The following is a 17,306-nucleotide window of genomic DNA, read 5'->3' on the forward strand; positions in this document are numbered from 1 at the left end:
CTTTAGAATAATGTAGAAGAGGAATAGCTCTTTAAGAATGTTGTAAGCCGGCTCAATGATGACGCTGACAGTCTCCAGTTGACGTTGCATGGATTTTATTGAACAAATCAGAACAGTCTCAGTCTGCCGATAAACTCCGTATCATCCGCATTATCCTCAGCTACACATGTCGCATACAGAGTGAATAACAAATACAGGCCTATTAACTATTCAACATAGCAGAGCTCGTAGAGAATACACTATGTCCATTCTCTCTCAAGTGAAAAGTCAAAGTCAAGAATCAAATCTGCGTCATTATTCACATGAAAAATAAAAGTTGCGTTGTGCCCATGCCAACCACACGCACAGTGCGCCATTGGCATGGACACAACGCGCCTCAACGCATTGACGCAACAATAACATACCGCATATTTCCATTTACCACAAACTTCCCCGCGATTATATAACACAACCATGGGTTATATAATCCCAATTACATCATATCATTTTCATAACATTATACATAATGATACATAACAAAAAATTCCCCGCTCTTCATGTCAAATCATTACACTTTACAGCAATTTCATATAAGAGCGGATTAACAGCACATAATGCTATACAAAAATATACTTCAGGAAAGCGTGTGTTCCCCGCTTTTCCAGTCAAATATACAAACGTCGAAATACTACAAAATTGAAATTTACACATGAAATCTGCCAAGAGCTGAAACTCTTGAATCTTCCAAATTTACAGTAAATCATACAAACTCATATTTGATACATGGCATAAATGTTCCGCGCCAAGAGAATAACACATCAATATGTTACAATTTTCTTCAGTTCCGTTTCGATGTAGAACTCAGCCGTCCCACATTGTCAGTCATGTACAGAATATCCGAGAAAACAATGCATGAAAACCCGTCAAACATGCCGTAACAGAACATGTTCTATACATTGTATATAAAACCATACATCAATGTGTTATAGTTCAAATTTATCGAGACGCAATATATAGACAAGTCTCTTAACACACATGCCAAATGCATACAACAACACAACAACTTCCCCGCGATTATATCATACGACCCGTATGATAATAATCGATTTTCTAAAAGTAATGTACTTCTCAATCAATCAATATAACACATATCACGAAATTCACAGTTGAAACAAAGTGAAGTCACAGAATGTTAGAATTCACAACTAACAAAAATAAGCTTCTCCGCTTTAGCAAGCGAATGATAAAGATAACTTCCCCGCTTTATGTGTCATATCGTCACAGTCGACAATTTGCTCATTGACAAAACTTCACACAAATTAAGGGATCATTCAAAGCATGAATTTTTGACCAACTATTCTCATTATCAAAAGTTTCTGACTCACTGAACAACCACTTTGTCAGAATGCCATGTTGTTCAGCTGCCAACAAAACAATTAAAACAATAGCTATTATAGTTCCTTCGTTTTTCCACGTAATAGTGATTTCAAATACTTTCATATCACTATTCCAATATCTCATTAAAAACTTCTTATCGATCACATATCAATTAAAACTACCATATTATATTGATAATCATTTCTCGCATTGATATTGCATCTCTTAAATGCGCATAGTTCCTAAGTCCATTGCTACTTGAGATGGTACACAAGTTTCAGCTGCAGTCATGAACGTATACACTGTGAGCGAATCAACTCACAACAAATTCCATGAACGGACGAATTTCTAACCTGCAGCAACCAAGCTTTCATGAAAATTCGGTCTCCAATTGGACTCCCAGGGCCCCCATACCGTTCCTTGAACATGACATCCATGCTTCCACATGTTACAGTTAGATATGCATGCCTCCCTTGTTGTTACATTATCGACAACAATGTCACCATGAGAAATGTTCTCCCCTTTTGGAATTGACCGCTCCTTTGGCGCTACGTTAGTTCTTTGTGGCTGCACGTTTGCATGCTTTTGGACATCCTGACCTTCAAGTGATAATTCGGGAACCCTCTTGGTACCCTCTCCTACAGGTTTTGCAATTAGAAGCACCCCAGCATCTAAATCCTTTGCATCAACCTGTTCATCACATGACTCACGTCCATGTCCCCCAGCATCAATTTCTGCACCACCCTCATCTACATCAACGCAACCCAGAATCTGCGATCCCCCATCCAAAATATCCTTCTTCTCCTGTCCAGCTGTATCTGAGGAAAGATCTAGCTGCTGAGCAACCGGGTCAGTGAACACTCCTTGTGTTCCAGCATCAGCACTCCCAGTTTTCAACCCATCCCCCTCTAGCATACAGTCTTCACGGAGAACTAACAGTGCTTCTCTCCTAAGCACTTCAAATCGGCCTCCCCTATTTTTCATGTGCAAACGCCTTAACAAAATTCGTTCTCTCTCATCCCGTGTTCCACTGACAAACTGATTTGACAGAGCTTCATCCCTAAGCTGCCTCAGAGCCGCAGCTTCCTTCTCATCGTCTGCAGCATCTACCAATTTGGCATAAAGACGCATGAGAGCCCTACTGAAGTCTGCCAAGTCTTCATTATCACGTTGAACACGTTTATAGAACAAACACCGCAAATAGTGAGAATTCTCTCGACTAAAACACAGATGGAGAGCTTTTACAATCTCTGTGAAACTCCTCCGCTTCGCGTCAGACAGACAATAAAGAATCTCCTCTCTTGCTGGCCCCGTAAGGTTGCTCACCAAAACCCAAGCCTTCTCCTCATCACTGAAATGGAAAGGTTCAATAATAAAATTGAATCCTTCCATCCAGTTAGAAAAAGGTGTTTCAGTGCCATCTTCACAATACCCACTAAACTTTTCAATCTGAGCATGGCCTAGAGCGAGATTTACACACAAATCTATTGCCTGTCGATATGATGACGAAGAGCAATTATCACTTTGCACATCCTTATAAACAAACTGTTCACACATGACTAACAATGCAGTTAAACTGACCAATTAAGACACGCCAAACATGACACATAATGCCCAAATGGCATCATAGGTCAAAATCTGCCTGAAGTCCATTCGGTTTAAACGAAAGTTATCAAATACCGTCTTATTCAGTGCGTGAGATGCCATCAACTCCAACTGTCACATTAAATCCTGATCGATGTCCTGCTGCTCCTGTGGTACACTCGCGCTGATAGACATCGATCTACGGCAAACTCTCGATGCACCATTTGCTCCAGTCTTCAATCTGCTACCGACGAGCCTGATCATCTTGAAGTTGCCTCACAGAGTAGCGTTGCTCTACCAGGGCTGATCAACGTACACCATCAAGATCACTCCTGCATACTCCTGTCCGCTACCAAAGTGTCGTCAAAACAGCAGGTCTCCCCGGAGCGAAACGTGGACCATTATTCCGTCATACTCGAGGCTGTTATTCGTCGATCAGGGTTCTTCAACTGGATGAAGTGGATCACTCCGTCAGGCTGTCATCATCCCACTCCTGACACCATTTGTTGTAAGCCGGCTCAATGATGACGCTGACAGTCTCCAGTTGACGTTGCATGGATTTTATTGAACAAATCAGAACAGTCTCAGTCTGCCGATAAACTCCGTATCATCCGCATTATCCTCAGCTACACATGTCGCATACAGAGTGAATAACAAATACAGGCCTATTAACTATTCAACATAGCAGAGCTCGTAGAGAATACACTATGTCCATTCTCTCTCAAGTGAAAAGTCAAAGTCAAGAATCAAATCTGCGTCATTATTCACATGAAAAATAAAAGTTGCGTTGTGCCCATGCCAACCACACGCACAGTGCGCCATTGGCATGGACACAACGCGCCTCAACGCATTGACGCAACAATAACATACCGCATATTTCCATTAACCACAAGAAAATAATGGAATACTAAAGAAATGACTTGGTTGACTTGTTTCACCCTTTTTAAAGTCCATACGTAAAATGAAGGGTTGTGACTTTTTGTTGGTTTTGTGATGCACGGTCACAGTTGGAAATGTTAGGTAGAGCCCTCAAGAGCAATGGTGGAGCCCAGTGCCATGATGGCACTGTACACTGACTGAATGAACAGCCCGAATATAACTGTGTACAACCATAGACCTACAACGATGTAGGTCCATGATACAACGGAGCGCCCCAGGATACCATCATCTTGACCCCAGGGAAGGGGGGGGGGGGGATGAGGGGTCTCAATTAGATTACTGAAATTATTTTTATTCCCTGTGGCTTGATTGATATTGTAGGTCAATATCATTGAATAAAGCTAGTAGTACCAGTAGTAGATGCTGATTAATTTAATTTGTTTGATTGTTATACATTTTTGTATTCTGCATTTGAAAAAACAATCAAACAAACAAACAAAACTTCTAATCTGAGACCTTCCTAGTGACTATGGTTCAAGAAATTGTCCATAACCTATCAAAAGGGAATACATTGAAAAATATGGGAATGGATATCAAGACAGTGGTGATGTGGTGGCTAGTAGGTAAATGTCACCCTCTCAGTCTCCATGTGAAACATACGGATGATAGTTTGTAGGATGAATTCTATACATTTCTATAAAAATCAAGCCATGACTATTGAGATGTCGATCATCAAGCATACCGTAACCATATGATCATATGTTTTGTGAGTCCATGTAACTATTACCAGGGTATAACCTGGTCAAAATATGCATGAGCTACAAGTATGAGCACTGTAGTGTACATATACATGCTGTATCCAACAATGTTCTGCTATCCTGTAGAACATAGCTTGGAATGAAAGGGAACCTCTGCTCCTGACTGTTGAAACACATTTGGTACCAGATGATATCTCTCTTTCTTTATGCAAGTTGTCCAAATAAGTTTGATTCCATATATCTGATATTGAAATAACCTTCTACTGATATTTTGTCATCCTTCTATTAAATTTACACATGTAGTTGACTGCTACCCAGATGAAAGTGATTCTCTTGGCAGCTGGCTATGGCACTCGCCTCCAGCGGGACATATCCCAAGATGCATCGGGCAAATACTCGCACCTCGCTGGTCTTCCCAAACCTCTCGTTCCCATAGCAACCAAACCCTTGATTTCTCGCTGGATGCAGTGCCTGGTGCAGCATGAAGCAATAGACAAGGTCTATCTTGTGGTGAGTGTGAGGAATAACCCATGACTAACTCCATCAGGGACTTCACAAGCCAGCTGTAAAAACTACACATACAAAGCGGGAACCTTTTTTCTTTCCCCCCAAGGACCTGGAAATGAAGACAATATTCTTTCTACATTTGGTCTGAATATTAGTTTCTCACAAAGAACGGAAGAGATGCAACTTGTGAAGTGATCTTGTGAAGGTTTTGTTATCAGACCTCTTTATGATAAGGTTCCACTGCACTACCATTTAACACTATGTGTTCAGTGAGATGGAATTCTTTCTGGGGAAAGAATCTGAAAGTTTGAACTTCCAAATGTTTTTCACAGACTTCTCATAAATCAGATGTGATGACCTGTCTAGCTGTGTTGCAGCTGCTATAGGGATTACTCTGTTAAGACTGAGACATAATTTCTTTAAGGAGGAGTTACCAATATCAAAGATGTTGACAACCACTTGCATTATTGTTTGCAAATTTACACTTTAAAGAAAATTTGAATGATAGATATTTGCAGATTGTGGTTTGGTGTAATTTCCTATTTTTCATATCAATACTCCTTTATGATTTATAGTGTAGATTTTGTACTCGGGTAGCATGTTATGCACGGTACTGGCATACACGCCAATTTTTGTGTTGATACATCATGTAATCAGTACATCACTTTGGGAAGTCTCAAAATGATGTATCGATTATTGATACCAAAATTGGCGTGTGTGAATATCACTAACAGCAAGGAGCTAGAAGCTCCTTGCTAACAGTTACATTCTGTTTGCTCTTTTTTTTTCTTCTTTTTTTAGGATGGAGGGATGAGGTGGAGGGTTGGATTAGAGTGAAGCAAGTGTTAACAACAGCAAGTCTTTCTCTTTCAAGTCATCCAGGCACATAATAGGAGACATGGAGAAAACAAGAGAACTCATCAGATCACTCAATAAGTGTTAGCCCACTGATATGATTTGATGAATGGAAGAATAGCAGGAGGAGGAGGAGGAGGGACAGAGAAGAGGGCAGGGGGGGGGGGATTTTAGGCATGTGAGAGGTTATCCTCATACAGCAGACAGTAAAACGTGGATTAAATTACTTTGATCACTTGTGTTTTGTCCGTATTCTCACCTGCAGACGAATGAGCTGTACAGAGAGCAGTTTGAGTCATGGAGGCAGGACTGGCCCCAAGTGAGTCTTGTCAGCGATGGGACAACCTCCAATGAGGTGAGACTGGTTTAACCCTTTATGTGCTGTGAGTGCCAAATGGCACAGAAAACCCCATAGCATTGTACACTTTGTGCAAAATCCCTGGCACAAGAAGGGCTAAACTCTCCTCTCTGGGTGGCTAAATGTGTCCAGTTGAAACAGTTTGCTATTACAAGTCACCTCGATCCAAACCAGTTGTGGAGCTGCCAAGTTTTCCTGATTCACAGGTGACTTCGTGAACACTGAAGACTGTCGTGTCATGTCCGTACAAGATAAAACAGCCTCCCTGATCAGGTTTTTTTTTTCCCCTCCTGTTAAAATTATGATAAGGATGAGGATTCACAGCATTTGTATGGTGCCATATATCTATCTAAGAAACATTCAAAGGTGCAGAATCCTCCAAAAGCATTAGATATTGAATGTCTGGTGAAAAATGTGAGTCTTGAGTGAAGCTTTGAAGTGTATGAAATACTCAAGTATCTACCTATTGTTGATGGACTATAGGATATCTATGAGCAAACTCAACAAAGTTTCACCCATATAAGACTATGTGTTTTACTTTTTTGTTTCTAAAGATTTGTACATTTTTATCAGTGTGTTCATTGAGATAACAATGTGGGGCTCATCTTCTTCTTTTTTTCACTATGTAAACAACAGATACTTGCAACACAAATTTAATACATTTGGTATAAGCCACTTAGGATCTATCAAAGCCAGAACTACTGTATAGAGCTCACAGGTGATTGAGCTCACAGCTGATTCACTCTGACATTGGAACTGTTGCCATGGTATTTACAAATTTTGTGAATTACAGTCACCACAAGTACGTTATGATGTTTATACGCCTTGTTTTCATCAGGACAGAATTGGAGCAGTTGGATGCATTCAGCTTGCAGTGAGAGATGGAAATATTGCTGATGATATTCTTGTCATTGGAGGGTAAGTGTTTCTATTTCTTTGTAGCTGTCTGTCATACATTGAGCTTTCCATATCTCATGTAATTCTCTGCGGTGAAAAGGTGCTTATTTGTTGGAGTGTATAATTCAGGCAGTCAATGAAATCTCAACTGTTAACTGTAAGAGGTGGGGGGATGGGAGCAACAAGACAAAAGTTGTGTAGGCCCTATAGGTGCCTAGAACATTGTGCTCTGTGGAGTTTGCATGTACAGTAAAGCTTGTAGCGACCACCAGTCTATAGCGACTACCTGCCATATACCACCACTAAAAAAAATTCCCTCTGAGAGAAAAAGCATGTGGAAGAACCTGTCTATTGCAACCACCCATCTATAATGGCCACTTTATTTGTCTCTCGGGTGGCCGCTATAGACAGGTTTGACTTGATAACAAAGTTCTTTTATTATCATCATGATTGCCCCTGTTTTGTTATTATCAGTACCATTGTCATTCTTACCACTATTTTCATTGGGATATCATTGTTACAGTACCACTAATCATGGACACATTGATTTGTATGTATCTCTTTCTCTCTTGCTGTTGGCCACAGTGACACATTATTCTTTGATGACTTTTCACTACCGGCTTTCCTCTCAGAGTTTGAGAAGAGGAAGGAGGCGAGTCCGGCAGCGAGTTTGGTGGTCTCCAACCAGATCCCAGATGAAGGTAGTGTTCTATTGCTGCTTTGTTGTTGTTGTTGTTTCTTTTTTATTTGTTCTAACTGTTTGTTATGTATTACTTCTTCTTTTTTCAAGGGGGAGGGAGTATCACTAAGCATGTGGCAAAACTGACATTTTTGCATAATTCTTGCTTTTTGTTGGGGGAAACTGTCTTGCAAACAGCCCTAAAACAGGGCATTTCTGAAGCATGTTATAAAAACTGAATTGTATTTCAGTAACTTTTAGATTATGTTTTGAAGCAAAGCCTTGCAAGACTCATCTCACTTTGGGATAGGCATAAAAAAAAAAAAATCAAAAAACATGAATGTTTTCCCTGCAGGTTTTCTGTCAAACAAATCTCTCACTGTTTTTGATGTCAGCTGTTTCATATTGTCAAAATGGTCAAAATAGGGATCTATAATGGAGGGATAATTGTGCCTCTCATCAGTAATGTATGAACACTTGCAGCTTTTATGAAATGCTATGATGTAGCCCTTTAAAATCAAGCATGGAATGGAGTAATGTATGAATACTATATGTACTTAGTGTGTTTTTGAAATTTCACAATACATGTTAGATGAACACAAGTAACTGTTTGAATGAAATTATGCTGTTTGGGCACTTGTGACTTCCATGAAAGTCAGTAATGTGTGAGCACTCATGCCGTTCTTAAAAACCCAAGTACTGTCTTACCATTCGTCCATATCACGAGTTAGCATTTATCCATTGAGGAATTTAGTTCCTGTGTGTATAAATTACTATAATATGTGACCGGCGACAACGGTTTCAGGCAAAAGTCGGGCATTTTGAAAATTCATTTTTTCACTGAATCACATTGCCCATTTCCTAAGCTTTGCATTGATATAAGACACTTACATTCTTCGGCACCATAAGTGGGCATGGAAAGCGAAATAAAATGCACTTTTTAATTTGTTAGCCTGACAAAATTGCGAGAAAACGGGCTTTGAAGATTCACCTCTTTCTCAAAGACAATCTCCGAGCGGCGATGCGAGATGAGAATCACCCATCCGTACAATGGTGCCAATCGATGTTAAGCTCCGCCTCTAGCAACCACATCGCCTTCTGATTGGCTCACTGAGAGAGTCAAATTTCCCGGGCATCCTTCCTAGCAGCTCAGCGTATGGAGCCAAAAAACAACGCGGTTCGCTCGGGTTTGTTTTACCATTACGTCTTTCAAGATGGCGGATACGATAATTGCACGTATGGTGTACACGTGTATGGTGCACGCACTACGCAATGGCATCCACACGCCATGACCATGCGCATGTAACAGGAGCGGGTGGCGCATCCACACATTTACAAATCGCGTTTTCATTGTTGTTGATTTGATTCTATCATTGCCGACCCTTTTGAAGACAGATTAATGACAGTGCTGGCAAAGGTCACGCTTCCTGTTTGTTTTGCTTTTACAAGCCGTGCATATGTTGCCTTAATTGTTTGGTGGTGTTAATTATATTAAAACAAACAAACAAACACGACTCGTTAGTTTCGTGCGATCTTGATAGTATTTGGATATAACTGGTTTCATGTGACCCTCTCATCTACCTTCCCATGAGTCAGTCTGCTGCCATAATTTTTACTACATGTACAAGTAGACTCGGTTTTTTTTCTTTTCACACGATTACGTACATGATATTTGTTTCACTTCCGTTGTCCAACATTGCGGTAGAATAGTTTGAATAGAAAGGCAAACGAAGAGCACGCACTACAGCGTATAAACCACTATAGCAAGAACAACGGAGCATATAATCACATGCACGCGTGGACAAAGCATTCCCCAAACGCTGCAACTGGTGTCTCCGAAAGCCGAATTATGTAAATGTGCGTGACGCACCAGCCAATCGCATGCGAGACCTTGCGCCGTAGCAACGCTGGGGATATTGGCGCGGCGTTCGAAAGAAGCTCGAAACTGACGAGTGCAATCCAACATAGGGTGCTTAAAATTCCATTTTCGATAGGAAAAACGTAGTCTTATGCTACGAAATTTAGTGTAGATGTAGAAAACATATCAAAGATTCGATTTCTGCAAAAAACCCAAATCGACAAAAATAATGGTAAAGATCTTTGTACCCCGCCTAGGAGGAAATTTGCTATTGCGACTTTTGCCTGAAACCGTTGTCGCGGGTCACATATGTATGTCTTCCCATTGCTTGCAGAGACAATAAAGCGTGGCATCCTCGAGGTTAATGAAGACATGAGGGTGACAGCGTTTTTAGAGAAACCAAAACCTCAAGAAACCTCCTCTAGACGAGCTGTGAGTATCAGAGATTCTTTGGTATTGATACGGCTGACTGCCTACTATGCTGCCTTACTCTGTTTCTTTTCTCTCTTTCTGATATGTCTGGGCTATACATTCTGTTGTAAGGCAGCGTAAAGGTTGCAGGTATTTTTGACAAAATTGAAGGAAGTGAATATCAAGATAATAGATTCAGTTGTTTTTTATGCCTCCGCCACGAAGTGGTGCCGGAGGCATTATGTTTTCGGGTTGTCCGTCCGTCCGTCCGTCCGTCCGTCCGTCCTTCCGTCCGTAATGAATTTTTTGTGGACAAGGTAACTATCAAAACCTTTTGAGGTATCCTAATGAAACTTGGCATGTATGTGTATTAGGGGGTGAAGTTGTGCCTATCAACTTTTGGGTGCACATGCTCAAGGTCAAAGGTCAAAAGGTCAAGGTCAAATACGTAAAATCTCACTATTTCCATCATATCTATGCAATGCCTGAAGATATTTTCTTGAAACTTAGTGTATACATGTATTACCCAATTAAGATTCTCTGGTGAAAGTTTGGGTCTTGAGGTCAAAGGTCAAAGGTCAAAAGGTCAAGTAAAAATCTTAAAACTTCACCTTTTTTCTCTGTACCTTGGAAATTGTTCCGGGTCTCTTCATGGAACATAGTGATGTACTGACTGGCAGTGATTATCTAGAGAATTTAGGGTTCATGGGGTCAAAGGTCAGGGGTCAAAGGTCAAGGGCAACACTTTAAAATTTTATTAAATATTTCCCTCATGTTTGTGCAATGCCAGCAGGATTTTTTTTTTTTTTAACACTAGGTGTATGCATGTTTAACCTAATAGAGATTCTCTGGAAAGTTTTATTGTTTTCTTTTGTTTTTGCCTCAAAGGTCAAAAGGTCAAAGATCAAGTGAAAGTGCTGAACTAAGTTTTTCCTCCATATCTCGGAAGTGGCTCAAGTTATCTTGAAATGTACTACATATTTATGCATCTTCTGCCTGACAGTGATTATCTTATGAATTTTAGGGTCAAAGGCCAGATGAAAATGGTAACAATTTACTATTCAATACAGAAATTGCACTTTTTCTCCATACCTTGAATATTACTCAATGCATTTATAAACGTATGAATTGGTCAAAGTCAAGTTAAAGTCCGTAAATCCCAAATACATGCTCTCCTATTCATCCAATTAAACCTAGGTCATGGAAGGTGAGCATTCAACACATTTGTGACAAACCTGTCATTTTAACATTTGCCAATTTTGTGAAAATGTAAGCACACATTGTCCACATGTACTATTTAGACCTATTAGGAGAATCATGCATTATGGCGGAGGCATACCAGTCGCCATAGCGACATTTCTAGTTTATCTTGAACTACAATGCATATTTTATCTCTTGAGACCGAGCTTATTTTGGTATAACACACATTTCCCACAGACACCTGTTCAAGTATACTCGGGACTCAGGTTAATGTTCAAACCTACAGAAGTTTTGAATTAGAGACAATCAAAAAATTACTGTACTTTTGTGTTTGTCAATTAATTTTGATGTAGTTTCATTGTTGTCTCACAGCAGAGTATTTACAAGGAAGATAGGGTACTATGTCCTTTGTGGTAACTGCAAATTTCTTCTCCGTGATAAAACCAACCATTGCATATAGTAAAACAAATTTTGTTTGATTTTTTTCATTATTTGTTTGCATTCCTTTGCAGTGTCCGTGCTTCTACCTCTTCTCCCAACGAAGCTTGCCTCATCTGGACAACTTTCTGCAGGAGGTAAACAACCTTCCTAAGTTATGTATGTTGTAGAGTCAGCTGAAATTTGTGTATTCAATTGATAGATTTTAAAACAAAAATTACCTGTGTTTACATTTTTTCTGATGCATTGTGTATATTTGTGATGATCATTACAGAAAGATCTGTGTAAAGCCAATTTACATGCCAAACTGATTATCTGGTCCTGTCCAAAGACCGTTGTTAAACACCTCTCATATATGATAAGGTGCCTTATTCCTTATGAATAGGGAAAGGGGGGGGGGGGGGGTGTAAGAGAACATTGGAACAGAAATGCATGTGTATTCTATTGAAAGGAAATTTTCTGTGATTACTTTTTGTGGTTCCTTTGTATTCCAGTCTCAATCTTAACAACTTCATAATATCATAATTATATAAATAATTTACTGCCGAAAAACTGAGATCAAATCAAGCAATATCATAAAGAATTCAAATGCATATTTGTGAATGAACTTTCTCCGCAAGGGAGCTGAATGTACCGTCAACTGAACGTATATGAGTACTACTTAGTACAAAGTACCTGTATGTATTTCTGTACTTTATCAACACTGCAGCACATTTGTTGAATACTCCTTGAATCTCTTGAACATAACTAGAGATTTATAACTTTTCTTCTCATTTCAGGATAGACCAATGAAAGAGAAAGATGCCACTGGAAATTTTGTCAAATATCTGCATTCAAGGTAAACTTTGAATATATAGGTGATATTTGATTCGGAAAGCACCACAGACCTTTTGCAACTGTCAGATATTGGGCCTTTTGAGTCATTGGTTTAGTCACTCCTCAAAGTATTTACCCATAAAATGTCGAAGAGCATTGATTGTGTATAGGCCATGCCGTATTATATGTGAAGGAATGTAGTGGTGAAGTGTTCTATTCCAATTTGAATTCACCTGTAACATACATGAATGAGAATCCTTCCATTTGATTACTTTTTTTAATGAGGTACATTTACTGCTGAAAGTGTCATTTGGTGACACATTCAGTATTCCCATTATAAAGATGTTTTTAGTGAAGACGTTCCATATTTTGTGTGGTCCATGGGTCCAAAGCACTGTAGGATCAGAATACTTTGTACTATTCCTATTTTGCCACTATGCTAGACAGACTTGGGGGGGGGGGGGGGGGATGATGCTTTTTTAACCAGCAAAGTTTATGATAAATCAGAAGTCATTGACCACCTATTTCTGTGACATGTTATGATATTATCCCCTCTAGGTTACCTGTATACGTGTACGACATCTCTGGTCGATATGATGTGGGCTCCCTGGCAGACTACGAGGTGTGCAATCAACATTTTATGAACAAAGAGAAGAGTGAGACAGCATGACATTGGCAACAACTCAGGGATCAAACCTCTCATCCAGATCTGAAGATCAATGACCTCTTGAAATTTATACATTTTGTGTCCCTGTATGTTAGCACTTTCGTGTATCAGAAGTCCGTCGACAATTCTCTTAAGACTTTGTTAGCATCACACCTACAAATGTATGCATGTTTGTTAGGGCGTTTTCAAGAGTGTCCAGACTTTGGGATTTCTTTTATGCCATTAATTCACAATCAAATTCATATGCTCATGAATAGTGTTTGAGTATTTGAAAGTAAACCAGAATTTGTTGTCAATTTAAGGAGAAGCAATGAAGTTTGCTGAAACTAAATGGGCTCAATTGTCAATGAATTAACTTTTTTTTTTTCATCTAATCAATGAATTAATCGGGCAGTAATTCTGACCTGTAGCATGACTGTCCCCAAAGATTTCTTCTTTTTTTCCTGAAGCATGAAGTTGTGCATGTCAGAGCCATGTAAAATAATCAAGCGTGTAACTAGTGTTACACCAGGCTTTATATGTCAAGTAAGTCAGAGTGTGTTGGAATGAAAACAGTACAAACTAGAGAGGGGCCGTCAAAGGCGGCAGACCCACGTCTAAGTACAAAGTCGGGGTAAACATAATGTGCATTCGGTCATCTACCAGAATTCGGCCACTTAATTGCCAGTGTGCTTTATCACCAGCCAGTGAGTTCTACCAAAGATCGTACACTGAAGTGTACGATCTTTGGTTCTACAGTCACATCACACGCAAATCACATCATTACACATACGGTATTAACACTCATTCACGTACAGGAAAGTCCTTAAGTCTCCTCCAAAAATCCATCGAAAATCCCAAATTCCACAGTCAAAAGTGCAGAATCGGAACTTTTCCAAGCGCGTGCGAATTAAGTCCAGTTTTAAGAGTATTGTCTACGCGACGGGTCGCGGAAAAAGCGCTAAAAATCGAGAAATACGCCGTTTTCTTGCGGGATATTTTGATTATAGCAAGCCGAGAGTGTGATGATATCAAAGGTCGTATGAGTGTACGATCTTTGATGGTATCCACAAAAGCGCAAAAGAAAAACAAAATTTACGTACCCCCTAGGCAATTACCCCAATGATTAGTGTCTACGGGAATTATTCAATGCAAGGGTTGAATGCAAATGTCTACTGCACCAGTATTCGGCCACCAACGAGCGCCGCAACGTCCCCGATGCAATTTTGCACCAACAGTGTAGAGCGCGATGCATTTTCAGCGGCCTTGCACACGCATTGACATTGAGCACGCATATCGTGCAGTGTGACTGCGACCGAGCAAATGCTCCTCCAACGAAAAAAACAATCAATGTTAATTTGAAAAATCATCAAAATACGGGCCAGTTTGTGATGACGGAGAACGAACTTTCATAAATCTAGAAGGACATAGTCCCTCAAATAGGCCTAAACGTAAATTTCGGAATTCTTACGAACATTTGAGCAGCGAAGTCGGACCGTTTGGGAGTTTATGTTTTCGTATGGTGGCGGAAAATCGCAAAGTGAGAAACGGGAAATTTTCGGAGTGGTCACTATACCATGGGGTCAAAACTTCAAGGTCACACAGAATTTGCAAGGGTCAACCGATTATCACCAAAATCTAATCGATTCTTTCCTGCCATTATCCAAACATCCCCATAACATTTCGTGCAAATCCGTTTACCCGTTCTCTTGTTATCTTGTACACAAACAAACAAACAAACAAACAAACAAACAAACAAACAAACAAACAAACAAACAAACATACGGAACCCTTTACATAACCCCCTGCCGATTTTCATCGGCGTGGGTAATTATTTCAACAGCAAAATTAGAGTGTTTGATAAATCAACAAATATTCAGACATTCCATCTTTCATGATGATTGAATGCATTAGGGACATCTGATCATAACATTCCTAGATTATTGACTTTGTTGTTGTTGTTCATTTTTCCATCTGAGAAGATGGCTGGATAGCCCATATTCAGCTATGCTAAGCTGGTCTTCCATGGGGTCCAGTTGGATGTGAGGCGGGACCACTTCACTGGGTTAAACCCTACTCTTTGCGATGAATGAATGAAGCGGGATCTTTTATGTGCATGAGTTGTGACTCTCTCACACACGGGACCTCCATTTTATGTCCTATCCGAGGGACATCGTTGACCAATTATTTGGCTGATTTTTTTTGTTTTTGTTTTTGTTTTTGTTTTGTTTTGCCACCATGCCTCTAGCTGTGACAACATTCTGGTATGGATAGACCCACTGTTTAGAAGAGCAGCAAGGAAAGGTTATCTCTGGCTGGTTGGGTCGAGGGTCTGGATGATTTGTGATTGTATCGGACTAATCTCAAATCTTCCAGGATTATTGACTGCTCAATGTGAAAAAATGCCAAAGTATGATAATGCTAGAATCACGGGGATACGATCATTGCCATATGATCAGCATGGTGATATGATTAAACAAGTTGAGAAATAGTGTCATACCCACCCAGTGGGACTTTCGAAATATTCTGACGTACAAGCATAATAATATCTTGAGGTACAGCTGAATATTTGTTAAGCCAGTTTCCATGACTATTGAGTCTGGTAGAAGTCTAAACTCTGGCTGCATTTTTCTCATACACACGTTAATTTCTTCCTTGAAAACATTGAAGCTAATTCCATATTCCTGCTAGTGTTAGAGGTCATTAATGAATGAGTACATGTATCTCCCATGTAACCGTATCTCTCATGTAACCCATGTGCAGTCCCATTACACAATGAAAATTACATGCCACAAAAAGTGTTACACCATCACTTTAGAGTCATATTTCCTATTTCTAGAGGCCTGACGGTGCTGATGAAACTGTTTAGAGTACCCGTCCATAAAGAGAGCATAACAGGGTAACCTCGTTATTATTCGACCACTGAAGCTTCCTGTTAGTTTGGGTATCTTCTCATATCAGGGATTAAAATAAAAGAGTATAAGAGAATGGGACATCTAAGATTACGTCTTTATATCACCTACTTTACGATATCTTAAGCCCCCGTTCCACTATCACGATCTGGACCCCGATCTGTCCCAATCTAGCAGATCGGGAGAGAGCGGCAAAAGCGTACAGGGATCGGAAGCATCGTAGCAGCAGCGTTTGGAGGTCGGGGTTGGAGCGGGCATTTTTTCAGATCGGGAAGAAATTTTGAACGTGTTCAAAATTTCTTCCTGATCTCCCCGATCAAAATTGACCTATTTTTAATCGTACGGCAAGCGGGGAGAGCGTAGTGACAGCGTAAACGCAGCGGGATGAGCGTAACAAGGTCTTTCTGAGCGTAGTAACATCGGCACAAGAACGGGAAGTAATTTTAGCTGTAATTTTTGAAGAAGAAGAAGAGATGAAGAAAGAGAAGAGAAGAAAGCAGCGAAGCAGCTACCCAAAAGGCGAAGAAAGAGAGACTGCACGTGATGCCGAAAGAGGAGGAAGAAGAGGACATAGTAGAATTTTGAAGAATATGAAATCATCTACAACTGGAGGAAGACGGACTATAAAAGCAACGAATTCAAGAAAAAGCCTTGGAAAGATCAGCACGTCTTTGATTATATAACAATACATCGCGTACATCGCTGCAAAAGAACCATGAGTTGAGTAGCCTCTTCGAGGTCCACAGTATATTTCTTTGGTTCTGCATGTTAATAAGTTGACTGACTGCGGATCGACAGTCGAATCGGGGTACATCGGGGTACATCGGGCATTTTTCAGCTCTCTGAACGGGGTAACAGCGTGATAAGATTGTATAGATCATTCAGAGCGTAGATACAGCGGGCATCGATCGGATAACATCGGCAGCATCGCACTGACAGCGTAGCTACATCGTTCTAAAGCGTAACTGCAGCGGCAGAAATTGTAATTTCTCATTCCCGATCATCGTAGTAAGAGCGTAGCAAGCACATGGTAGTCGTAACTGCAGCGTACTTAGAGCGTTCTAACATCGTACTGTGTCCAGATCGGCTCGGGTTTTACCCGATCCTTCCCGATCTGAGAAAATTGTCAAATCGTAGTGAGAACGGCATAGT

At 40.2% G+C, this 17,306-nt stretch overlaps 1 protein-coding gene across 1 annotated transcript; it reads left to right on the plus strand.

Annotated features, from left to right (window-relative positions):
* The first annotated feature begins 4,895 nt into the window (after positions 1-4,895).
* LOC139720195 (UTP--glucose-1-phosphate uridylyltransferase-like) lies at positions 4,896-13,266 on the plus strand. Its single transcript, XM_071631558.1, has 8 exons — positions 4,896-5,087; positions 6,205-6,294; positions 7,136-7,215; positions 7,780-7,895; positions 10,066-10,163; positions 11,855-11,917; positions 12,560-12,618; positions 13,155-13,266. The coding sequence occupies exons 1-8, from the start codon at positions 4,896-4,898 to the stop codon at positions 13,264-13,266; spliced, it is 810 nt and encodes a 269-aa protein (XP_071487659.1).
* Positions 13,267-17,306: the final 4,040 nt, after the last annotated feature.

Source organism: Diadema antillarum, unplaced genomic scaffold, assembly GCF_040938485.1.
Source record: "Diadema antillarum isolate AM-2024a unplaced genomic scaffold, OU_Dant_1.0 scf00000123, whole genome shotgun sequence".
Lineage (NCBI taxonomy): Eukaryota > Metazoa > Echinodermata > Echinoidea > Diadematoida > Diadematidae > Diadema > Diadema antillarum.

Coding starts and splice junctions, on each gene's coding strand:
- LOC139720195 (XM_071631558.1), top strand. CDS start 4,896: ATGAAAGTGATTCTCTTGGCAGCTGGCTATGGCACTCGCCTCCAGCGG. Junction 5,088..6,204: donor TAGACAAGGTCTATCTTGTG/GTGAGTGTGAGG, acceptor TCTCACCTGCAG/ACGAATGAGCTGTACAGAGA. Junction 10,164..11,854: donor AAACCTCCTCTAGACGAGCT/GTGAGTATCAGA, acceptor ATTCCTTTGCAG/TGTCCGTGCTTCTACCTCTT.